The sequence below is a fragment of the Bufo bufo genome, chromosome 2 (genome assembly GCF_905171765.1).
Source record: "Bufo bufo chromosome 2, aBufBuf1.1, whole genome shotgun sequence".
Lineage (NCBI taxonomy): Eukaryota > Metazoa > Chordata > Amphibia > Anura > Bufonidae > Bufo > Bufo bufo.
The window spans coordinates 40,386,021-40,411,731 of NC_053390.1; the positions used below are offsets into that span (position 1 = coordinate 40,386,021).

Sequence of the window (25,711 nt, forward strand, 5' to 3'; positions counted from 1 at the left end):
TTTACTTCAATGAGGCCGCAAAAGATGCGGACAGCACACAGTGTGTCCATTCCGTGGCCCCGCAAAAAAATAGAACATGTCCTATACCTGTCCATTTTGCTGGGGAGGATAGGACAGTTCTATAGAGGGCTGGACGTTCCGTTACACAAAATGCAGAACCTACGCGGCCGGTGTTGGGGTTTACGGACCTGCAATGTGCAGTGTGCATGAGCCCTTAAACCTAACACTTTTGTCTAGAAAAGGTACCGTCCAAAAGTACAACTCTGTCCCGTAAAAAAAACAATCCCTCATACGGCTACGTGAACACAAAAATAAAAAAATACAAGTTATGGCTCTTTGAGGGCAGGGAGTAAAAAAAATGAAAATTCAAATATTGAAAATTGCTGTGGGTTGAAGGGGTTAATTTTTCTAGATGAAAGCTGCCCTATGTTTGGTTGCTATTAGCAACAAGAGCCAGAGCCTAATATACATCTAAACTGTTTGCTAAACGGCAGCAAAGAGAACACCCCTCCCCCAAAACATAACAGGTACCCCTGCCTTCAGCTAATTCTGCTCTAAATAGCAGAATTTTATCTGTCACTTCTGCTGTATATGTCAAAAAGCAGTCTCCTGGGCGCCAACAAAATGGCTGCTCTAGCGGAGACAGAAGTACTGCGTGTGATATCTTAGTGGATGACACCTCTAGCGCGCGTACGTCACTACTAACCGGAAGTAGTACTTGTATTGACGTTCTATCTTTCTCTACAGGGCGGAAGTTGTCCGGAAATTACGTAAGAGCTCTTTTTTTTTTTCGGGTTGTCATCTGAGTGTCCCTGGCCCGTGAGTACCGACAGGCTGCAAGAGGCCGGGGGATGAGTGTTACCCGGTAGTTTGTGAAGAGACGCTGAAGCAGGTGAGGAGAAGCCATTCATGTCATCCATTGGAGCTTGCAGCTGTGTCACAGTCCTATTCCTAATACTCCATGGGTTATTATATGTATGGTTCTCATAATCTGTGATCCCTGCTTGCTGTCAGTGAGTAGAACCTTTATCTATCCAGATGTGGAAAAGCACTGTCCAGATACAGATGGAATGCCTGTCACAGCTGAGAGTTTGGTACAGTGGAATCCGATCTAGAATAAGCAGTCTGGACCATCCAATACATTGTATCGAACTATCACCAACATGGGAGAGGTTTGTGCTGCGGATGGCAGAGGAGTGTAGAACAAACCCTCAGCTGTGAGAAGTGTAGAGGTGTCAGAAAGTCAATACCACTGTTCTATTCACTGACAGCAAATAGGGATTTTAAATAAAGTATAGGGAAAGGTGCAGAGCGTAATAATAAGCTTGGACAGTGGAAAACACTGAAACACCAGCCTGGGGGATCCGGGGGTGTCTCCCTGTGGCCCCCGTGTGTCTGCTCAGGTCCGGGGGTGTCTCCCTGTGGCCCCCGTGTGTCTGCTCAGGTCCGGGGGTGTCTACCTGTGGCCCCCGTGTGTCTGCTCAGGTCCGGGGGTGTCTCCCTGTGGCCCCCGTGTGTCTGCTCAGGTCCGGGGGTGTCTCCCTGTGGCCCCCGTGTGTCTGCTCAGGTCCGGGGGTGTCTCCCTGTGGCCCCCGTGTGTCTGCTCAGGTCCGGGGGTGTCTCCCTGTGGCCCCCGTGTGTCTGCTCAGGTCTGGGGGTGTCTCCCTGTGGCCCCCGTGTGTCTGCTCAGGTCCGGGGGTGTCTCCCTGTGGCCCCCGTGTGTCTGCTCAGGTCCGGGGGTGTCTCCCTGTGGCCCCCGTGTGTCTGCTCAGGTCCGGGGGTGTCTCCCTGTGGCCCCCGTGTGTCTGCTCAGGTCCGGGGGTGTCTCCCTGTGGCCCCCGTGTGTCTGCTCAGGTCCGGGGGTGTCTCCCTGTGGCCCCCGTGTGTCTGCTCAGGTCCGGGGGTGTCTCCCTGTGGCCCCCGTGTGTCTGCTCAGGTCCGGGGGTGTCTCCCTGTGGCCCCCGTGTGTCTGCTCAGGTCCGGGGGTGTCTCCCTGTGGCCCCCGTGTGTCTGCTCAGGTCCGGGGGTGTCTCCCTGTGGCCCCCGTGTGTCTGCTCAGGTCCGGGGGTGTCTCCCTGTGGCCCCCGTGTGTCTGCTCAGGTCCGGGGGTGTCTCCCTGTGGCCCCCGTGTGTCTGCTCAGGTCCGGGGGTGTCTCCCTGTGGCCCCCGTGTGTCTGCTCAGGTCCGGGGGTGTCTCCCTGTGGCCCCCGTGTGTCTGCTCAGGTCCGGGGGTGTCTCCCTGTGGCCCCCGTGTGTCTGCTCAGGTCCGGGGGTGTCTCCCTGTGGCCCCCGTGTGTCTGCTCAGGTCCGGGGGTGTCTCCCTGTGGCCCCCGTGTGTCTGCTCAGGTCCGGGGGTGTCTCCCTGTGGCCCCCGTGTGTCTGCTCAGGTCCGGGGGTGTCTCCCTGTGGCCCCCGTGTGTCTGCTCAGGTCCGGGGGTGTCTCCCTGTGGCCCCCGTGTGTCTGCTCAGGTCCGGGGGTGTCTCCCTGTGGCCCCCGTGTGTCTGCTCAGGTCCGGGGGTGTCTCCCTGTGGCCCCCGTGTGTCTGCTCAGGTCCGGGGGTGTCTCCCTGTGGCCCCCGTGTGTCTGCTCAGGCCCGGGGGTGTCTCCCTGTGGCCCCCGTGTGTCTGCTCAGGCCCGGGGGTGTCTCCCTGTGGCCCCCGTGTGTCTGCTCAGGCCCGGGGGTGTCTCCCTGTGGCCCCCGTGTGTCTGCTCAGGCCCGGGGGTGTCTCCCTGTGGCCCCCGTGTGTCTGCTCAGGCCCGGGGGTGTCTCCCTGTGGCCCCCGTGTGTCTGCTCAGGCCCGGGGGTGTCTCCCTGTGGCCCCCGTGTGTCTGCTCAGGCCCGGGGGTGTCTCCCTGTGGCCCCCGTGTGTCTGCTCAGGTCCGGGGGTGTCTCCCTGTGGCCCCCGTGTGTCTGCTCAGGTCCGGGGGTGTCTCCCTGTGGCCCCCGTGTGTCTGCTCAGGTCCGGGGGTGTCTCCCTGTGGCCCCCGTGTGTCTGCTCAGGTCCGGGGGTGTCTCCCTGGGGCCCCCGTGTGTCTGCTCAGGTCCGGGGGTGTCTCCCTGGGGCCCCCGTGTGTCTGCTCAGGTCCGGGGGTGTCTCCCTGTGTCCCCCGTGTGTCTGCTCAGGTCCGGGGGTGTCTCCCTGTGTCCCCCGTGTGTCTGCTCAGGTCCGGGGGTGTCTCCCTGTGGCCCCCGTGTGTCTGCTCAGGTCCGGGGGTGTCTCCCTGTGGCCCCCGTGTGTCTGCTCAGGTCCGGGGGTAAGTAGACAAATGTGACATTCAGGAGTTTGGAAAAGCTGGGTGACGTCTGACAGCTGCCTGGTGGATGTAGATGAGATCTGTGGTGATGGCAGGGTGTACTGGGCCGGGTCACATGCGTCCCTCCCGTGTCAGGAGCACATTCCTCCGTAATAATCTGCTTCCTCTGGGAAGATTAAAGGGGTTGTCTCGCGTCAGCAAATAACTTTACCTACATAATAAATGCTTCTACAAACCACTTACTAATATATTGTTATTATCCATATTGCTTCCTTCGCTGGCTGGATTCATTTCTCCATCACATTATACACGGCTCGTTTCCATGGTTACGACCACCCTTCAATGCAGCAGTGGTGGTCATGCTTGCACACTATAGGAAAAAGCACTGGTGGCCGGGACCGTGGCACCGCTCTTAGGCTAGTGCTTTTTCCTATAATGTGCAAGCATGACCACCACTGATGGATTGCAGGGTGGTCGTAACCATGGAAACGAGCCGTGTATAATGTGATGGGAAAAATGAATCCAGCCAACAAAGGAAGCAATATGGACAATCACAAAACATTAGTAAGTGCCTTGTGTAAACTTTCTCTTCATTATAAATACAAATTGCTGAAGTGAGACACCCCTTTAATGTTTCACAATTGCTGAGCTGTCGTGATATGTGACATATGACGCTGCTATAGGACGGTATAGTCCCTAGTGACGCTGGCGGCAGGATGGGGCTTGGGGGGGCCCCTGGTGTGCATTCATCAGGCATTTATGGTGTATTATGTGGAAATACCCCTTTAAAGTTACTGTTGCACCAAGTCATCCAGATAAAGTGGGGGTTCACTTCACATGCCCCCCGCCCCTACATGACTTTCATATGGCCCAGTAGGGATTTCTTTTGACCCATCGGAAATAGTTTGTCAGTTCATTATCTGCTCCCCATTTTACACTGACGGCAGCCCAACATCTAAGGTATTAATGACTTCATATTTGTAATGGGGGAGTTGGTTCTTCTCTTTTTGGGATTGGAGCCCCCCACCCCAAAAAAAAAAAAAAAATTTAAATCCATTTTGTTAATATCTGTTTGGCTTGCTTTTATGTAATGCATAGTGACACCTTAAACCTTTGCCGTCTTCCTCTCCTATAGGATTTACTCTGGACTCCATTGCATTACCCCAGGCGGTTGGTCACAATGAGCGGCGCTGCCCTCGGTATAGAGGTCGTGTTTGTCTTCTTTCTTGCCCTTTTCCTCCTTCACCGATTTGGGGACTTCAAGAAGCAACACCGACTCGTGCTGGTGGCCACTCTGCTGGCCTGGTGCCTGTGCTTCCTGATCGTATTCATCATACCGCTGGATGTTAGCACAGTGAGTAATACGTTCTGCCAGGAAGTGTCGCTGAGGCGCATGACAGAGCCCACAGACATGATCATCCAGCTTCTATCCAGAGGTAGTAAACCTGTCCATAACTCGTCCTGCCATCAGTGAGAAGTGGAGACCATTGTAACCAGTCTAGACAATGCTCTGTGAGCTAAACAGCCTGGACTCCAGACTGATACATTGTAACAAACTAGTACAGTTGTATCCAGTCTAGACAATGCTCTGTGAGCTAAACAGCCCGGACTCCAGACTGATACATTGTAACAAACTAGTACAGTTGTATCCAGTCTAGACAATGCTCTGTGAGCTAAACAGCCCGGACTCCAGACTGATACATTGTAACAAACTAGCACAGTTGTATCCAGTCTAGACAATGCCCTGTGAGCTAAACAGCCTGGACTCCAGACTGATACATTGTAACAAACTAGTACAGTTGTATCCAGTCTAAACAAAGCTCTGTGAGCTAAACAGCCCGGACTCCAGACTGATACATTGTAACAAACTAGTACAGCTGTATCCAGTCTAGACAATGCTCTGTGAGCTAAACAGCCCGGACTCCAGACTGATACATTGTAACAAACTAGCAGAGTTGTATCCAGTCTAGACAATGCTCTGTGAGCTAAACAGCCTGGACTCCAGACTGATACATTGTAACAAACTAGCACAGTTGTATCCAGTCTAGACAATGCTCTGTGAGCTAAACAGCCCGGACTCCAGACTGATACATTGTAACAAACTAGCACAGTTGTATCCAGTCTAGACTATGCTCTGTGAGCTAAACAGCCTGGACTCCAGACTGATACATTGTAACAAACTAGCACAGTTGTATCCAGTCTAGACAATGCTCTGTGAGCTAAACAGCCCGGACTCCAGACTGATACATTGTAGCAAAGTAGAGATTTGTGCAGCTGCTGCTGATGTGTTTAGCTCACAGAGCATTGTCTAGGTTGGATACACAAGGATATGTGTCACTATCTGCTATTAACTGGCAGGTAACATTTTTGGTGACACAAAGTGACCCAGTATTTTGTTAAGGGGATATGTCTCTAGGACACCACAAAACTGATGACAGATTCCCTTTAAGGTGACATTCAGATGGTGTCTGTATTACAGCTCTCACACACCGAACCCCTGCAGTTCTACTTGACAAACGTTGATCATCGTAAGGTTTGAAACTGAATTAACCCCACATCTGCAGCTAGTCGAAGACCTAGGAAGCCTCTGCCCGGACTGGTGTCATGGCTTCAGGAAGAACAGGAAGCAAATCAGCATGGATGAGGCAGTCTGCAGAGCTGTAGAAATATGGCTTCTGTTGTAAGCTGAGGTCTTGACACCAGTGTGAACAGAACCTAAGGTTTTTATAATCAAGATTTAGAGCAGTAAAATTGTAAAAAATTGGCTTAGCCTCAGGATAGGTCCTCATTATCAGATCGTCTTTTGGTGCCCCCGCCAATCAGCTGTATGAAGAGTCCGCCGCGTTCTGTGAGAGCTTAGGCCTAGGCACAGCTCAGCCCCATTCAAGTGAATATGGCTGAGCTGTAGTACCAAGCATGGCCAGTATACAATGAACGGCGCTGCGCTTGGTAAGCTGTGAGGAGGCAGCTGATCGGCCGGGGCTGCCAGGAGTAGGACTCCCTTAATCTCATATTGATGATGTATCCTGAGGGCAGGTCATCAATATAGAAATCCTGGAGGACCCCTTTACATTTTCTACTGTCTATTATTCATTCAGACAATATACAACCGATGCATCGCCAGGAACGCGGTCACCCCTGCCACTATCAACGTCAGCCAGTTTACTACGACCACGCGAGCTGCCATTACCAATGCCTCCTCCTCCTCTGCTTTTGTGGCTTCTAACCCTGTAAGGTCAGTACGATGTTACCAGCGCTGGCGTTACGAGACTGGGCTCTGATAGAACACTGACTGGTTTTGTGGTGTGGGTTTCTGCATTGAACATCTGCAGCAGAGGAATAAGACAATGCAGTAGAAAACGCGTCCCCTACCAATGACGGAAATGTACATTATGGGTGGGAATAGTGGCAGGAGCCAGGCTGTTATTCACCGCCCTGCACCTGCCACATTTGTCTGGATCGGAGAAAACTCCAATCCCAACAGTTGAAAGAGTTTTCCGGCACTTGGATATTGATGGTGTATCCTCAGCATAGGTCATCAATATCGGATCAGTGGGGGTTCAATACCCGGCACTCCCCAACGATCAGCTGTTTGGGACAGACGCCTGTGCTTGAAACCATACGGTAGTTCGAAGGCTCCATCCACAGTGTAGTTTCCACCGCCAGCGAACTGCAGCACCGCTCCCATTCACTTGAATGCTGCAGTACCCCAGCAGGGTCTGAATCAGCTCATCAGTGGTGGTGGGGGGTTTTTCACCTCCACCAATCTGAAATTGATGAACTATCCTGAGGATAGGCCATCGATATCTAAGGCCTTATGCACACGACCGTTGTGTGTTTTGCGGTCCGCAAATTGCGGATCCGCAAAACATGGATGGCGTCCATGTGCGTTCCGCAGTTTGCGGAACGGCACAGACAGCCATTAATATAACTGCCTATTCTTGTTCGCAAAACTGACAAGAATAGGTCAGGTTATAATTTTTTTTGCGGACCACGGAACGGAGCAACGGATGCGGACAGCACACGGAGTGCTGTCTGCATCTTTTGCAGCCCCATTGAAGTGAATGGGTCCGCATCCGAGCCGCAAAAACTGCGGCTCGGGTGCGGACCAAAACGGTCGTGTGCATGAGGCCTAGGGCCTGGAAAACCCCTTTACGCTGGGTTCACACCTAAGCGTACTGAAGGAGCGCTCTGTATGCACGATTTTATCGGGCGTTTACTTACGCGGCCGGCAAACAAGCAAACGCCCATTGTCGCGCGTTCCCGGAAGTCTATGTACGGGAACGCGTGACACTACGCCCCAAAGAAGCTCCTGTACTTCTTGGGGCGTAGGGCGTTTTACAGCGCGTTCGTTCGATTACCACATTGTTCCCTTATAGTGGAGACTTCTGGTCCCACCACAGTCCTGGTGAGGGGTCATCCTTGTGAGGTCCTCTTTGTGTGGTAATGTCACCCATGATTAGATCATCCGTCAGTGCTGTGCACACCCCGCACTATTTACATAATGGATGGTTTAATCCTGTGATTACGTCCACGTGTGCTGCGGAGCTTCACTCGTCTCCAGACCCGTTTTCTTCAATGACTCAAGACTTCCAGTGAAACTGATAAGGCCGGACGGACAACAAGATCTCAGCATTGTCTTGTCCTCTTCTTTTGTGCTGAAACAAATGGAGGAGAATGAAGGACGAGCGTAACTGAAACCGCATTGTCTGAGGCGAGACAAGATCTGCAGGATAAACATTACACCAGCGTTATTAAACCTTTGTATCCAATGCGCACGTGTGAATACACGACATTTACATGCAGCCATCGAGCAGACTATTGTCAGCTGTCCCTTCCGACAATCGCCTGCTCGTTAGTGGAGGTGAAGCGCTGCACTTACACACAACAGCCACCTCCACAGTACGAGGACGAGCGACTGGTACTGTTAACGCTCATCCTCCTACAGAATCATTGTTTCTGGGCAGCAGATCACTGTTCACACAGAAATGATGGTTGAGGTGACCCAATGAAAGATCATTCCACCCGATGAACGAGCGCTCCGCTCACTCACCAGGTGATCTGCGGCACCTTTACAGGGGCCGATTATGTGGAATGAGCGAGAGTATCGGGCCGTGTAAACCCGCCTTAAGGGTCCTATTAGACGGGAAGATATATTTTTCTTTAACGAGCGGCAAGCAGCGATTTAGCGAGTTATTTGCACTGAAAAGTCGTTCAGTTAATGAATGAATTTTTTTTTTTTTCTGCTTGCTCGTTATGGAGATCATTGGTCGTTCGCCCCCTAGAGCATTTACACTGCTAATGACTGGCTGTTTTTGGATTAGGCTACTTTCACACTTGCGTTGTCAATTCCGGTATTGATTTCCAGCAGAGGATCTCCAAAGCGGTTCCATTTAATTCTGATATAATTTTGCACATCAGGATTCATCCGTTCCGTTAGGATGCGGTTGTGTGAAATCAAAACGGAAGAAAATGGATCAGTCACTAAATACATTGAAAGTCAATGGGTCACGAACTTTTTTTTTTAGGCTCCTAAAAAAAAAAAAAATAATTTACATTTTTTTTCATTTTTATGACCGGACACAAAACCACAGTGTGCAGCGGTCACAAAACGGAATGCTGCTGGAACGGAAGACATCCTGAAGGGATTTCTTTCCATTCAGAATGCATGATAAGTAAACGGAAACGCTTTCTTTTTCCTGGTATTAAGGTCCTCTGCCGGATCTCAATACCAGAAATCAACAACGCAAGTATGAAAGTAGCCTTAAAACGGCAGAATGTGGCAGATTTGTTAGATCCACAGAAAACGAGTGATTTACTGTTCGTTGTTTGATCGCTGCAGACTGTTGCTCCATCTGATAGTCCCTTCACTAGGAGTATCCCAGGATTCTGTGGTCACCTTTTCCCTGTTATTTCTTGTCGCGTTGCATCACATCCTCATGTATGCTGTAGGTCCGTGCACTGATTCCTGCTTTTCTTTATTGTCAGTGTGGAGAGCAGTTCACCCCAGAAATGCTACAAGCCGTGGAGTTACATCCCCAGGGGCATTATGCCCATCTTTTGGCGTGTGGTCTACTGGACATCCCAGTTTCTTACTTGGTGAGTATCAAAGGTGTTCACCAAAAGATTTCCAGTGACACCAGTAAAAAGACCTCTGCTTTCTGGTATTTATGGTTTGGAAAAGGGGACGTCACTTATAGACCTTCATCGTGTTTGTGGCCCTCCCGATGGCAGATGTTTGTGTTCTTTATATATCTGACCTATAGACTGACTGAACATTCCCCCTTGCAGATGTAGGCTCACATGGGGGGCATAAAGGGGTATGCCAACCAGGGCAAATTATGGCCTATGAGAAGGACCTCCATTGGTCGCAAGAGCATAGGGACTTTGGCCCCTTTGGCAATTCCTTCTTCCTCTCCCATCCAGGTGCCCCATTTAAGTCAATAGGCATTGGTCCTGTGCAGGGTAAAGTTCAGGAACTGCAGAAAGCAGTGACCCGTTCATTCCAATGAACATTGGGGTTCGGATTCCCGCCAATCGGCAAGTGATATGAGATATGCTTTCATTTTCCCCAGCTGCAATAAGGGGTGATCCTTTCAATTCTATCCAAACCATTTTGGCATATTGATTGTATGCACCATTGGGCCTGACTGCAGAGATCTGGGTGCCTATGTATTAGAAGGGTCCCTTTAAAAATAAGCATATCACAGTATCTTCCTTCTGGGACCTCCAGCAATCAGCTGTGATCTGTGGGGAAACCTGTTAGTAAGCTTTAATTTCCCTGCAGCGCCACCACAGGGGAAATGAAGTATTACACAGCGTCTATACCAGTGGATAGTCTGTGTAATACAGGACGGGTCCTCCAGAGAGAGAGACTCTTTGTAACCACTCTCCATTGGGGCCAAGAGATGAATATTCACTCTCTAATAGGGTGTATAGAGGTGGGTTTTTTAAACTGGACATTCCATTTAAAGGGATATATGTAAACGGCTAATGAGTCCCAGTCATTCCTATTGACCTTGGGAACCCCACCGGTCAGGAACATGACATGTCCAGCTGAACAGACGTGCATTAGGTAATTTACCGACAGAACCCCCACAAGCAGAGACTAATGGCAGCACTGACATTTTGTATACTACATCTTATGTTTGTATGACGCGGTCGGCTATGTGATGATGTTGTACGTCTCTCTCTCGCAGGATCCTCTTGCCTTTCATGCAGTCTTACGCTCGATCCGGGGGCTTTTCTATCACAGGGAAAATTAAAACAGCCCTGATTGAGAACGCCATCTATTACGGCACGTACTTGCTGATCTTTGGCGCCCTTTTAATCTATGTTGCCGTTAACCCGAACCTTCACCTTGAATGGTAAGAAGCCTGTAGCTAAATCTTTCTTGAAGAATGCACATTTTCTAACTCGATGTTTGCCCAAAGCTTTGAGAACCTCATTGTTTGCACAAACTTTTTTCATTTTTGCCTCGCAATTGTAGACACGAGAGAGGGACTGTAGAGAACATGGGACAGATTGTCAAACAGGTTTTTTGGGGCAAATGTTGCCTAATTTCACCAAAGTATGGGAACAGGGGATCGAAGACTACATAGTTAGGTATCAGTTGTTCAATTTATTAGTTGTCATCAGCGACCAAAGAATTTTATATTATTTTAACATTCTTTAAATTTATAGAAAACAGAAAAACATAACACATATAAAATGTAAAGATACAATGGGCCAGCGTCAAGCACCAAGCAAGGTCCAGACTGTGTTCTAGTCCACTTGATGTCCATCAGTGGAACTCATAGCTCCATTAAGCCCAATATATAAAAGGGCATATACGAGGGAATATGGAAAAAAAAGGAGGGTGTAAGAGAAGGGGGGACTGGATGGGGAGGGAAGACGACCACAGACGGAGATATCTTAGAAGCACCGAGACGTCTCTCTCCTGAGCAGGAGGATCAAGAAAAAATATGCACACTTCTATGCTGTCGCTTAACGGTTAAATCTACTAAGAAAATAAATAGAAATACCCCAACCGTAATTTCTTGGGATTTTAGAGGGAAAGAGAAGATTCAAAGGGAACCTGCAACAGTACACCAGGGCTGCCAAACCCGAAGAAACCTATCATGGGTCCTATTGATCCAGCTAGACATCTCCTCAAATTGACATAGCCATTCCTGAAAGGAAGGGGGCTGTGCGTCTAACCGATGCAGAGGGATGAATGCTTTTGCAGCTGTGATAAGATGTGTAATAAGGGAGGGATTTATATAGTTTGTTCAGGCGAGCCAGAACAATCTTATCTAGGGAAAGCTGGAAGTCAGGTGTCCCTCCGAAAAAAGGCTTAATCAGAGGGCAGGTCCACCAAATGTGAGACAGTGAGCCCACCTCTCCAGCATTGTTTTGAGGCCGCTAGACCTCAGAAAATTCAGGCGTCTTGTACCACCTGGACAGACATTTATTTCCAGTTTCTCCTGGAGATCAACCACAGAATCTAAGGTGTTTTATATGGAAGGGGCTCCCTATTTCAGCCCGTTGCCCCCATGAGATGGGATTGTGGCTTGCTGATGGGTTACCAATGGACAGCTGAGGCATAACCAAGGCCCCTTGTCTTCCATGAGCTTCTTCCTATTAGGCCCTGTCAATGCCTTCCTGTTAGTGTTAAACATACTAAGGCTAGCTTCACGTTTGTGGACAAATGCTGGAATAGCCGAGATATGCCAGACACCAACTGCACTTGATGGATCGTATAATGGGGTCCGCGAGGTTTCCAGTATTGATTCTAGCATTTTGCCAGACAAAATACTGATGGAATCACTTGGACCCCCTGCAGTCTAGAGAATAAAGGGCCCCGAGTCCCCTGGATGGAGCATTAGTCAGTCCACCGTTCCATTCAGTTCTATGGAGCTGATGTATACAGCGCTCTGTCACCCCATAGAAATGAATGGAGCGGTGGACCTTCATTCACATTAGGCTACTTTCACAGTAGCGTTTTTCTTTTCCGGCATAGAGTTCCGTCCTAGGGGCTCTATACCAGAAAATAACTGATCAGTTATCCTAATGCATTCTGAATGGAGAGCAATCCGTTCAGGATGCATCACGATCTCTTCAGTTCAGTCTTTTTGACTGTTCAGGATGGAGATAATACCGCAGCATGCTACGGTTTGATCTCCGACCCAAAAAACTGAACACTTGCCTGAATGCCGCAATGTTGGATCCGTCCTTCCGGTATGCCCATGCGCAGACCTTTAAAAATTAGAAAAAAATTTGAAACTGATCCGTTTGTCTATATGACAAACGGACAGACGGATTCGTTCTTGCAATGCATTTGTGAGACGGATCCGTCTACAAATGCTGTCCGTTTGCATGCAGATTGCCTGATCCAGCAGGCAGTTCCAGCGACGAAACTGCTTGCCGGATCACTGCCGCAAGTGTGAAAGTACCATACAACTCCATTCAGAGAGGGGACTTGGGACCCCTTATTCTCAAGATTGCTGGGGGTCACAGCAGTCAGACCCCCCCCCCCCCATGACCCAATATTTATCACCTGTCCCATGGGATAACTACTAATAATCTGTCAATTTTGTTCTTGTTTCAGGTATCAGCTGCAGACCATAGGCATAGCTGCGGCCAACACTTGGGGTCTTTTCCTCCTCGTGCTGCTGTTGGGGTACGGCCTAGTAGAGATCCCACGCTCCCACTGGAAGGGAGCAAAGAAAGGCTATCTGCTGATGAAGACCTACTTCAAAGCAGCCAAACTCATGACGGAAAAAGCAGACGCAGAGGAGAACCTGGAGGACGTCATGGAGGTGAGGGCTGCGTGATTATCGCCGCTATTCAGTAGATGTTACCTGTTCATTCTTATTTCTCGCCCAGTTTCCTTAGGGGACACAGAAGACCTTGGGGTATAGCTCATCTCCATAGGAGGCGTGACACTAAGTGAAGACTGTTAAGCCCCTCCTCCACAGCTATACCCTCAGCCTGGAGAGAGAGACTGCCTAGTTTTTGCTTAGTGTCCAAGGAGGCAAGACACTCCCTGCTCTGCAGGGCTGTTTTCTCCTTGTTTAAATTTTAGATTTTTACTTTTTTCTTTTCTTTTTGTTCCAGATCATCAGGGACAACAGAGACGCACTAGACCTCTCTGTTCTCCTGGGGTTGAGCTGCGCCAGTGCCGGTCACCCGCACTGCTGCCTCCCCCACAGAAGGCAAGGTGGATCAGGGCAGCCCAGCTCCCCTACATCCCGCCAGCGCAAGGGTCACCCGCACGCCAAGTCCCTCTTCCAGCGTCCTGCCACTACGGTGCCAGTAGCTGAAGGGGCGACCCTGCTGGAGCGGACCGAGGGTGAAGACGGCTGTGGTAAGAGAGAGGCTTCTCCAGCCCTACGTCCCCCCCCCCCCCCCACCCCGGTCTCCTGCGTGCCTGACCCTCATACTGGGCCTCTGGACCCTTCTGTCCCTGCTAGACCTAGGCTGGCCCCTGGGCGACATTCTGCTCCCTCTCTCCTGGCCTCCAGGACATTGGCACCCTTGTTCCTGCAAGAGGAATGCCTAGGGAGCTGCGGAGGTCCGCACCTAGCTGCCCCTGACGGAGGGGTTATGCAGGCGTCCCACCCTCACAGACCCGGTCTCAGGGTCCCCCTCCCTCTTACTGGCCACTGCTTCAGGGCCAGAGGGCCCGCGCCTTGCTGCCCCTGACCCTCCCTACCCTCACGGGCACCGGTCCAGGGGCAAGGTGGTTGTGGCTGCCGGCCATATGGAGCGCTGTTCTAGGCCAGGGGCCCGCTCCAGGGGTGAAATGGCTGCCGGGTGCAGGGTCCTCACTTCCGGACAGCTGGGTGGGCACCACGGCCTGCAAATGAGCGCTATGCCTCAACAGCCCCGGCCGACCGTCGGAACATTCCGGTCGGCCGTGCGCCGCAAACTTGTGTTCCACTTCACGGCCGCGATCCCGCTCTATCCGGGTCACCGGCTCTTCCGGCCCGCGGGGTGGGCTCCCACGGCCTGTATGTGCCGCTCCGTAGGCCCGGCCGGTACTTTAAATACTGTGCGGCCCCGGTCAGCCGGGCGCCGCTAAAAATTTTAGGCCCCGGCTTCACGGCCTACTAGGCCGCAAAATTCAGGCCTCTGTTGGAGGGGGCTGGAACTTCTCCAGGCGCGAATTCTTCCCGCCTGGAGGTTCCCCCGCCCCCAGAGGATCGCAGTGCCGTCCCCCAGGCCGGATCCCTGTTAACCCTTTGGGTCCAGGCCGGCTTCCGATGGGCCTGTATGGCTGGATCTGTGCCCTGTAGGTGGCTCCCTTTTCTGCCTCAGTGAGGCTGTGTTATATAAATAATAATAAAAAAAAATAAAAAAAATTATTTATTATATATATATATGACTTGTGGGCTGCGCAGGACGCTGCAGCCTCATCTGAGAGTGCTGCCTGTATACATGCCCCCCTTCCATAGGCGGCATGGTGTCGCGCTCCCCGGCTGCGGCGCTGCCAGGGTCATTTTCCCCTTCTAGGCGGTTTCTGCCCTCTCCGCGCTACGGCGCTGGTCAAGTGCATGCGGCCCTTTCTGTAGGCAACATTTGTCACCCTCTCCAGTTATGGTGCCTGCCATGTGCAGGACCCCCCTCCTGGGCGGGATACTGCACTCTCCCTAACTGCGGGTTGGCCTTGTGCATGATCCCCCTTTCATTGGCGGCCTACTGCAGTTTCTCCGGATACAATGCTGGCCATGTGCACGACCCCCTTCCATAGGTGGAACACGGCACTCTCACTGGATTCGCTGCCGGCCATGTGCGTGACCCCCTTTTCATAGGCGGAACGCTACACTCTCACTGGATTCGTTGCCGATCATGTGCATGACCCCCTTTCTTAGGCGGAATACTGCACTCTCACCGGATACGGTGCTGGCCATGTGCACGACCCCCTTCCTTAGGCGGAACGCTGCACTCTCTCTGGATTCGCTGCCTGCCATAGGCATGACTCCCTTCTGTGGACGGCATTCGGCACTCTCACTGGATTCACTGCCAGCCATGTGCATGACCACCTTCCATAGGCGGTATGATGTACTCTCATTGGATTCACTGCCGGCCTTGGGCATGCCTCCTTCCCGGGTGGCGGCATACATACACTCCCTCGGTCGGTGGTTGTTCTCTCACCGGTACATTGTTGGCCATGTGCATGAACCCTATACATGGCGGGGTGCTTGCACTCTCTCTGGATCCGCGGCCGGCCATATGCATGACCCCTCTTCCGTGGGCGGTGTACGCACTCTCACTGGATTCGCTGCCGGCCATGGGCATGCCTCCTTCAGGTGACATACACACATTCTCACCGACTGCTCGCATTCTCCCTGGATGCGATGCTGGCCATGAGCATGACCCCCCCCCCCCCCTTCCTTTTCTGGGCGGCCTACTACACTCTCACCGGATACGTTGCTGGCCTTGAGCATGGCCTCTAACATGGGTGGAACGCTTGCGCTCCCATTGGATACGGTGCTGGCCTTGTGCGTGACCACCCCTCATTTCATGGGTGGAATTTTGCACGCTCACGAGATTCAAGGCTGTCCTTGTATGTGCTGTACTGGACTTGCACATGTTCCCCTTCATTGGCGGAGTAGTTACACTCTCACGAAATTTCGGTGTTGGGTGAATTGTTGCACACTCACTTAATGCTAGGATAGCCCTGTGCATGTCCCCCTTTTCACTAGGTGGACCTCCTGCGTTCCTGCTGGATACTGTGTGGCCATGTGCATGGCGCCTTTCTGGGCGAAGTATGGTATGCCCTACTTCTCTGACGTAGGTACGGCCTTGGGCATCACCCCCTTTTTGGGGCAGGCCTTTGCATTCTTGCCCACTGCAGTTTGCCAGGTACATTTCCCCCCTTTCGGGGCGGTCAGTTTGCGTTCCATCGCATACCATACTAGTCTTGTGCATAACTCCTTTTCAGTTTGCACTTCCGTAGATACTGTGGCACTCTGTGGCTGGCCCTCTTCGCTGAGTGATATTTTTGCAGTGAGCGGACGTTCTTTTTTTTGAATCAAATCGTTTTTATTAAACAATAAATACATATTATAACATAATACAATATGTTGACTTTTTCTTCTTTAAATTATCCACGATGCAGATTCAGTGAACAACAATACTCATAAGTATATCACCACTCAGTATTAACATGAATCCATACACTACATATACCTTTGCTAAAACATATTATGGGCAAAAAAAAAAAAAATTACCAGAAACTTGACCTTTCCAAACTCCCTCCCCCCCTTACCCTACCCTAACCCCCCAACCCTAACATTGGTCTTGACCATCACATGACTATATAACCACGTGGGTATGAGATAACCATTCAGTCCACATTTTTTCAAACTTCTGAGGGCACCCTCTCTTCACAAACACCCCTTTTTCGAGTACCAGCATGTCATGCACCTTCCGTTCAAACTCACTCAGTGTGGGCGGACTCCCCTGGATCCACCTCATAGCGATCAGTTTCCTGGCCACATATAGCAATCTCCCCGCAGCTACCCTAACCGGTTCATTTCCTCCAATTTCAGACACATACCCCAGAATACACACCTTAGGATCTTTTTGAATTCTTAATGTCAATTTACTATTAATCATCTCTACAACTTCCTCCCAATAATTAGCAACTACTAGACAAGACCACAACATATGTAACAAGTCTGCACCATCTTCCATACACTTTGGGCACTTGTCATCACCTCTTACTCCTATCTTTTTCAGGAACACCGGTGTTTTGTACACTCTGTGTATAATAAATAGTTGGGACAGTTTGCCCTGTTCACTTAGAGACACCTTGGGGACTGCTTCTAAAATATCTTCCCACATATCCTTAGACATATCCCCCACGTCAGCCTCCCACTTTTTCATTCTTGAAAGCGGATATCCCTCTAAGAATTTTTCCATTAGAAGAGCGTACACCTGTGATATTAACCCTCTTTTTCCCCCTCCCGACGGAAGAACAAGCTTATGGACCACCTCCATTTGAGCTATCACACATCCCTTCCGCATCGTGACCCCAAGGGCATGTCTTATTTGAAGATATTTATAAAACCACTCCTTGGGGATATTAAATTCCTGCTGCAGGCTTTGAAATGACTTACATGTCTTGTCCTTAATTAATTGTCCAATTCTCGTCACTCCATAAGTTTCCCAGTTCCTAAGTCCTGGTATGGCCAATAGTTCTGGCAACAAGTGGTTCTTTCCAATAGGTGAAAGTTCACTAATACCTCCCACTCCTCTTAGCAGCTTCACTTTTGCCCAAACTTTTTTCATGAGTTCAATCAGAGGAAGTTTTTCCCTCCCTGCATGCATTCCTAAACCTTCCAGAATGCCCATGAGGTCACGACTGCCCAGCCAATGCTGCAATATCTGCCCAGTCATATCTGGTGCTTGTAGATCAATCCATCCCTTAAAATGCTGACATTGGGAAGCCAAAAAATAAATCCATGCGTTAGGGACAGCTAGGCCCCCTTCCGACTTAGAATACTGCAATGTCTCCAGTTTGATCCTAGCCTGTCCATACTTCCAAGTAAGATCTCTAAATATAGAGTGAATTTTCTTAAATCTATCCAGAGGGATCCAAACTGGAGCATTATTCAGTATATATATCAGTTGGGGCATCATAACCATTTTTAAAAGGTTAACTCTACCTACCACCGAAAGAAAGAGCCTACACCATGACCTCACTTTAAGCCTAAAAGTAGCTAGCAAAGGGGATAGATTTAGTTCTTCAAAATCCGCTAGTCTCGGTGTTATATGTAATCCCAGATATTTAAATTTATCCACCCAGGGCACCAAACTATCTACTTGTCTGCCTACCAGGGCCTGCCCGTCAATTGGCATCAAAGAGGATTTCTGCCAGTTTATCCGTAGTCCGGAAAAGCTACCAAATCTGTCAATCAATGCCATGGCCGCATCCAGGGACGCACCAGTATCGCCCAAGAAAAGTAGGGTATCATCAGCGTACATAGCCACTTTATTATGCAGTTCACCATATCTAAACCCCTCTATACTTGTAGATAAGCGAATATGCGCCGCCAACGGCTCTATTGCAAGAGCAAACAATAAGGGCGACAGTGGGCATCCCTGTCTGGAACCCCTGGCGAGGGGAAAACAGTCTGATAATCCTCCATTAGCTCTAATTCTCGCCTTAGGGCTAGAATACAGAACCTGTACCCACTGAATGAACCGTTCACCAAAGCCCATAATTCTCAGGACCCCCCACAAATACCTCCATTCCACACTATCAAACGCCTTAGCGGCGTCAAGCGCAAGCAAGGCCCTGTCACCACCATTATCCGCCGGAATATTTAAGCTAGTGTACAGCCTACGAAGGTTAATAGCCGTTGATTTTCCTGGCATAAATCCCGTCTGATCCGGATGTACTATGGTCAGAATTACCTTGGACAGCCTGTTCGCCAACACCTTCGCCAGTAGCTTAACATCAGCCGTGAGAAGTGAAATTGGCCTGTAGGAATCCGGTATTTTAGGATCCTTCCCAGGCTTAGGCAAAACCACAATTATAGCTTCCTGCATCGAATGTGGTAACGAACCTGCCTCCAATGAGTGCTCAAACACCTTAAGTAATTCAGGGAGTAATATCCCCTGTAGTTTTTTGTATATCTCTACTGGGAGACCATCAGCTCCAGGGGCCTTACCACTTGCCATGTCCCCAAGTGCAGCTTCCAGTTCCTCTAGTGTAATCGGCTCCTCTAGCCTCTCTCTATCTTCTTCTGACAGCACCGATAACTGCGCCTCCTCTAGGAAATCCTTCAGGGCCTCATCAGAACTAGATCCAGTGGAAGTATATAGAGATACATAGAAGCTTTTTAAAATTCCTAATATTCCTTTTGTGTCCTGACAACTGTTCCCCCTGTCATCTCTCAACTCCTGAATACAAGAGGAGCCTCTCTGAGCCTGCGAGACCACTGACAACAAATGACCCACCTTCTCTCCTTCCTCAAAAGATCTCTGACGGTAAAAGCTTCTCTTTCTATCTGCGGCCTGTACCAGATGACATCTCAGCTGCTCCTGAGCAACCTCCAGCGCCTCACTACTAACCATGGTGGGGGATCTACTAAACTCTCTCTCAGCCTCGGACACTAGTACATGCGCCTTGACATCCGCCTCTCTGGTCCTGGATTTATGTTTGTTGATTTCTTTCATCAGAACTCCCCTCAGAAATGCTTTCATGGCGTCCCATACACCTGGTATCGAAGCCGACCCTGTATTGATATCAAAAAATTCCTTAATTTCCATAGAAATCCCAGATAGGTCACCCAACACATTCAACCAATGAGGATTACACTTCCACAGCCTCGGTCCCTGTCTGAGCACCCCCAGGCACAAGTCAATCTGCACCAGAGAATGGTCAGACAACGACCGAGGATGATAAACAACATCCCTAACTAGTGGTAGCATTATGTCGTTAACAAGGGCCAGATCTATACGCGATAGTGAATGGTGCGTGGCGGATCTACATGAATATTCACGCTTATCCGGGTTACGCCGTCTCCATACATCTTGCACTCCTACCTCACCCAAAATATTCCTGAGAGCCGCACTCCCCGGTGAACCACCTGCTCCCTCCACCCGGCATCTATCTAGGGAGTCATTCATCGTGCAATTAAAGTCCCCAACCAACAGCCACGGCAGCCCAGGGAAGTCCGCCACAAAGCCCATGATCTCTCTTATTAATGGGGAAGCAAACGGTGGAGGCACATACACAGACACCAGCACCAGCTGTATTCCATCCACCTTACACACCACACACACATACCTGCCCTCAGCGTCCACACACTCCTGCATATGTTCATACCTGATACTCCTATGCACAATCATACTTACACCTCTAGAATGAGAGGAATGAGTTGAATGTAACGCATGGATCACCCAATTTTTATTCATCCAGTGTAAATTTTCTCCTGTCAAATGCGTTTCCTGAAGACAACATATAGCCGGCTGAAACCGCCCCAGATACTGAAAAATACACTGTCTTTTCCGTGCTTCAGCCATCCCTCTCACATTCCAGCTTAAGATTCTAATCGCCTGTGACATGGTAAAATTTTTGACCATATTTGAATCTCACACCCCATTCAGATAACACTCGCTCATAGTTCAAGACCCTAACCTTCCCCCCCAACCTTTTCCCTACCCCCCCACCCCCCTCCCTCCCTCTCATACTCAGGTTACTGTAGCTGGGGAAACCTTTCCCTTCCTTATCCACTTCCCACATTAAAACAAGGCAATCCGAGAGCAACATGCCCTTCAACCTACAATAAGCATAACAATTTATAACACTTTTCCTCAGGTAGAGAATCCTCCCCACAACTGAGAAATACATTTTACTATCATTACCGCCTGCTCCCTCCTCAGGAACTACCATTTGGTAGCATTACATAATACACTCCCTAACTGGTGCAACATTTAAAGCAATCCTAGAGTGTAAATGCATATATAACTTGAACATAAGAAACGTATATCTGCCTCCTTCAAGTGTCCAGGGCCCCACTTCTCAATTGTCGCTCGTGGACGTCCAGCCACTGCGTCGCCTCCTCCGGATCTTCAAAAAATCTGGTGGATCCCAATGCCACCACACGCAGTTTAGCAGGAAACAGCATAGCGTACTGGACTTGTAGAGCTCTCAGCCTTTTCTTTATATCCATAAATCTGCTTCTCCTCCGCTGCACTTCGTTGGAATAATCCGGAAATATGGATACTTTCACCCCATTCAGGACCATCTCCTCATTGTCCCTAGATTGTCGCAGGATAGTGTCCCGGTCTTTAAAATGGAGTATCTTCGCCAGTATGGGACGGGGAGGTCTGCCAGGCGGAAGCGGCCGCATGGGGACTCTGTGCGCCCGCTCCACCGCATATAATGAGGATAGACCTTTTTCATGAAATAATTGGTGCAGCCATTTTTCCACAAATTCGGTGGCATTATCCCCCTCCGTCTTCTCTGGCACACCCACAATCCGCAGGTTATTCCTTCTGGACCTGTTCTCCAGGTCATCTGTTTTGGCGTATAACGCCGCTATATCTTTAGCAGATGATTTTGCCGCCATTTGCATAGGCTGGATAACGTCCTCAATAGTGGACACCCTCTTCTCCAATTCAGAGGTGCGTTCTGTGATTTTATGTAAGTCATGCCTAATTAAAGACACGTCTGACCTCAGACTGCCAACCTGTACTGTAAGCACCTTCAGTGTGCTGTTACAACTGGCCACAGCGGCCATAATATCTTTTAGAGTAGGCTCTGCTCCATCCACAACTTTAGGGCCTACCGCGTCTTTTGCCTGCCGTGCAGGGGTTAATGGCGGCCAATTTACCGCGTCCAGGGTCTCCCCGTCGGTGGATTCATCCTCTTGTCCAGAGGAAACCTGAGCGTCCATCTCCTTCTCCTCAGCCCAGTCTCCCCCAGCACTCTCCGTGCGAGCAAACCTGCTCAGCTTTGCGGCAGCCGTCTGTCTCGTCTTGGGCTGTAAGGCCGGCCCCTCTTCTTCCTCGGCGCCATGCCGACTCTCCTCTGGCCTGTCACAGCGCGGCCCTTTACCGGACTTTCTAGGCATGTCGGGACTCAAAAGATCAGCACCACACTCTCCTGACTCCTCTCAACCACCAGGTAGGCAAGGATCTGCGAAATAGGGGGTTGCTACCACTCTAAAATCAGGATGTCTGCAGGAGCTCAGTGCGGTGCGACCTACTCCATGCGCTCTCAGGCCGAGCGGACGTTCTTGTGCGTTGTTTGGGCCGTGTATGCCTTCTCGTCCCGTAGGTGGGTTGGCCTTCTCACTGCTTACGGGGCTACTCGTACGTATGCCTCCTTTCCTCCTGCGACATATTTTTTCTCTTGGGAGACTGTGTTTGCAGCAAGCCTTGCACTATTCTCTAAGGAGATCATTCTGTCCACCTGTGTAAGCCTAAGGTGTTGTCCAATAAACAACAAATGAATACCTTATATTTAAGTAGACGGGCTCTACTGTTCGCTACTGCATGGAGCTGGGCGGTACTCATTCATTTCGTTGGCCTTCCGCCCGGGGAGTGTTCGTGGTTCCTAGATACGTACCCATTTGTCCTTCCGCGGCATTGTTTCCCTGTGCTAGTGGTCGCATGGTCGAGAGCGCTGTCTGCAGCGCCCTTCGCATTTTATGTTGGCCCTGGCGGGACTACGGTCCCCTCGCCTAATACCATTTCCTCCTCTTCGGGTGCAGTGTGGTATGATTCTTTCCGGATTGGCGCCCTCGGTGCTTCAGTCTGATCTGCTACCAGGTTCGGGCCGCTCTTCTTGGGAAGGTCACCCAACTTCTCTTGGGTGCTCGCTTACCCAGGTCCGGAGGACCTCCACCTTGGGTTCTTCAGGGTATCCGCCTTCTGCGAGGCGGTGAACCGGGCGTCTCTGTGTAGCGGTGTTCTGCTTTTGAGCTGTCCTATGGCTTCTCTGTTGCCCACTCCCCCTTTCGGTTGGAGGGTGTTATACCGGCCGCTGTCTCGCCTGCCTTTTCTCGCCGGCTCTGTTTGGCTCCCACTCGGTACAGATCATTCCGATGTGGCTTCTGTTCCGGCCACGCTTCAGAGGCTGTTCCTTCACTGCCCTTCCCTCTGGGGAGAGCATGGTTGTTCATGTGGATGGTTTTGGTGTTCCTTTTGAGTCTCCCTTGTCCACACTGGCTGTACTAGCTGTGTGCCTAGTTACCGGGTCTACCGCTTTCTGTCCTCCCGCTGGGTGCAGATTGCGTTTTTTCCATTCTAGGCAATGTTTCTGCTTTGGACTCACCTTCTCGGTAACTTGGGAGGACTACCATTTGGTCAAGATTGTCTTTAGATCTCCCACACCGGAACTGTAGTCCGTCTTCCTGTGGTGGCTACATTGGCTTCGGCTTTAGCCTGTCTTGTCCTGGCGGTTGCTGGGCGGACCCTTCGGTTCCTGTCCGTTTGTCCTTCTGCTTCCCCACTCTGGGGGGATACGGGACAACCTTGCTCGGGGGCCGACGGGACCAGTTCTACCGACTGTTCTACCAGTGTTACTGGTCTGCGCCTGATCATTGGTTTTTCACCCGCTTGCCCAGGCGACTCTAGTGGGCTCGCTAGTGTTCGCTCCTGGCCGTGTTTCGTCCAGTATCTGTTGTAGGACTTAGGTTTTTACCTGGGGTTCTGTGGGAAGCTGGGCGTTCCCCCACTCTACCTGTCTTTCTCCAGTCCGGCCTGGACCTGGGACTGGGACTCTGTCGCTTGAAGTATCAGGTGTCAGCGCTGTCCTTCCTCTTTCAGCGTTCCCCGTCTCTCTGGGCCTGTCTGGACCTTCTTCCGTGGAGCGGCTTTTGGGTTCCTTTGTACTGCCCTCCGGTACCGCCCTGGGAACTACATACTGGGCTCTTGGCGCTCCAATCCTTCCCTTGGAGCTGTTACAGAAGTTCTCTTTACTCCTTCTGTCCTGTACGGTTGTGTTTCTGTAGCCATCGTGTCTCTGACGGGTGCCTGAGTGGCGGCCCTTCTTGTTCCGAGCCTTCTGTCTTTCCCCAGGACAGGGCTGTTTTCCATTCCGTCTCTTCCTTCCTTCTGAAGGTGGTGTTTGTCTTTCATTTCATCGAGGCAGTCGTCCTCCCCTTCCCATCCCCGGGAACGGACACTTCACCGATTTGGACGTTGTTTGGGCCTTGCAGTTTTTTACTTGGAGATCTCCGACTCTTGTCGACGTTTTGGTCTCTTGTGTTTCCAGGAGGTCTGCGCAAAGGGTTGACGGCCTCTAGGGTGGCTTTCCTCCGCTTTCTCAGAGTGGCTATTGCTGTGGTTGCCGCACTAAGGGCAGGGTTCTGCTTTTGGTGTCACTATTCATTTCACCAGAGCTGTCGGTTCCTCCTGGGCCAGAGGCATTAGGCTTCGGCCATGTATTTGTGCAAGGCGGTCGCTGTCTTCCTTGCACACCTTACCGAGTTCTACAGGGTGCATACTCGGGCTTCGGCGTATGCTGCCTAAAGCCGCCTGGTCTGCAGGTGGCGGTTTCTTGATGCCTTCGGGTGCTTCGCCTTGGTGCTGTGGTCCCTCCCCTCTTGGACTGCTATTGAACGTCCCAAGGTCTTCTGTGTCCCCCAAGGAAACTGGGCGAGAAAACGAGATTTTTGTATAACTTACCAGTAAAATCTCTTTCTCGCTCTTTCCTTGGGGGACACAGCACCCACCCATTCTTTGTTCTTCTCTGACTGTTTCCGAGTTTGTTTTACCCGTTGGGTAGTTGGCTTGTTTTTTCCACTTTTGGACTTTGCCTTTTCTCACTACTTGGACACGCAACTGGCAGTCTCTCTCTCCAGGCTGAGGGTATAGCTGTGGAGGAGGGGCTTAACAGTCTTCACTTAGTGTCACGCCTCCTATGGAGATGAGCTATACCCAAGGTCTTCTGTGTCCCCCAAGGAAAGAGCGAGAAAGAGATTTTACTGGTAAGTTATACAAAAATCTTGTTTTTCCATTATTTCTTCCATGCAGGAAGTTCGGAAAGTGAACGAATCTATTAAGTACAACCACCCCCTGCGAAAATGTGTGGACACCATTTTAAGAAAGGTAACTATATTGGTTGTCGTACCGTGTCTGAGGGCACATGTTAAACCGCCTCCCATTGTTCTCAATAGGAATCCATGCTGCCATTCATACAGCTGCAGATGATTTTGAAAATGCATCCAGAAGGAAAATGTACTTTCCTAAAGCCATGAGGGCATCCGCTGCACTCAAAATGCAAAACCGCAGCAGAAATCCGAGGGTCATCCTTAGATTTCTGCCGTAGAAAAATTCACAACTCAAAGGGGTATTCCCATCTCAGACAATGGGGGGAATATCCTAGCGATATGCCCCCATTGTCTGGGATGGGAATATCCCTTTAACAGAGTGGGCCCATCTGGAGGGTAAAAGTTTTTAGTGTAAAAAAAATTATATATATATCCAATAATCAAGTGCGCACCAGTATATGTCCGTCCGATTCTCTGCATATTTACTGGGTTGTGGCCGGATCTCCGCTGGTCCCAATTATAATTAATGGGGCCGGACGGCATTCACGTAGCATTCGGCACTGCTGGATCCAAAGGGATCCGGCAGGCTGTTTCCAGATCTCCTGAACGCTAGTGTGAAACTAATGAGGACTAATCGATTTTAACATAATATAATCTCCAGAATAATGACCTATAATAGCAAATAAAATTCTAGAAAAAGTAAAAATGATGTATATCTCCCAAAAAGTAAAAAAAAAGAATCATTATAGCCACTAAACTAAACACAGACTGAAAACTGCTAAACCATGTTTGATCCTGGAGCCGGTTAATAATAATCGGCAGGTGTCGCTGGATAGCGGATGGTTTACTTTCCTCCGCAGGCTCCAGTGATTTGCTCCCCCCACCAATCAGCTGATAAACTGGAAACTATACAGTGGACTGAAGGCGCTGTCCAATGTGTGGTTTCTGGTGCCGT

The 25,711-nt window shown here is 50.3% G+C and overlaps 1 protein-coding gene across 1 annotated transcript in view; it reads left to right on the plus strand.

Annotated features, from left to right (window-relative positions):
* Window positions 1–340: 340 nt before the first annotated feature.
* Window positions 341–25,711, plus strand: part of LMBRD2 (LMBR1 domain containing 2) — a 44,016-nt gene continuing 18,645 nt past the window's right edge. Inside the window, exons 1-7 of the mRNA XM_040420972.1 lie at window positions 341–892; window positions 4,392–4,610; window positions 6,355–6,491; window positions 9,245–9,355; window positions 10,456–10,623; window positions 12,846–13,056; window positions 24,740–24,814. Coding sequence (XP_040276906.1) covers window positions 4,437–4,610; window positions 6,355–6,491; window positions 9,245–9,355; window positions 10,456–10,623; window positions 12,846–13,056; window positions 24,740–24,814 — 876 coding nt within the window. The 5' untranslated portion in view covers window positions 341–892; window positions 4,392–4,436. The remainder of the gene's footprint in view (window positions 893–4,391; window positions 4,611–6,354; window positions 6,492–9,244; window positions 9,356–10,455; window positions 10,624–12,845; window positions 13,057–24,739; window positions 24,815–25,711) is intronic.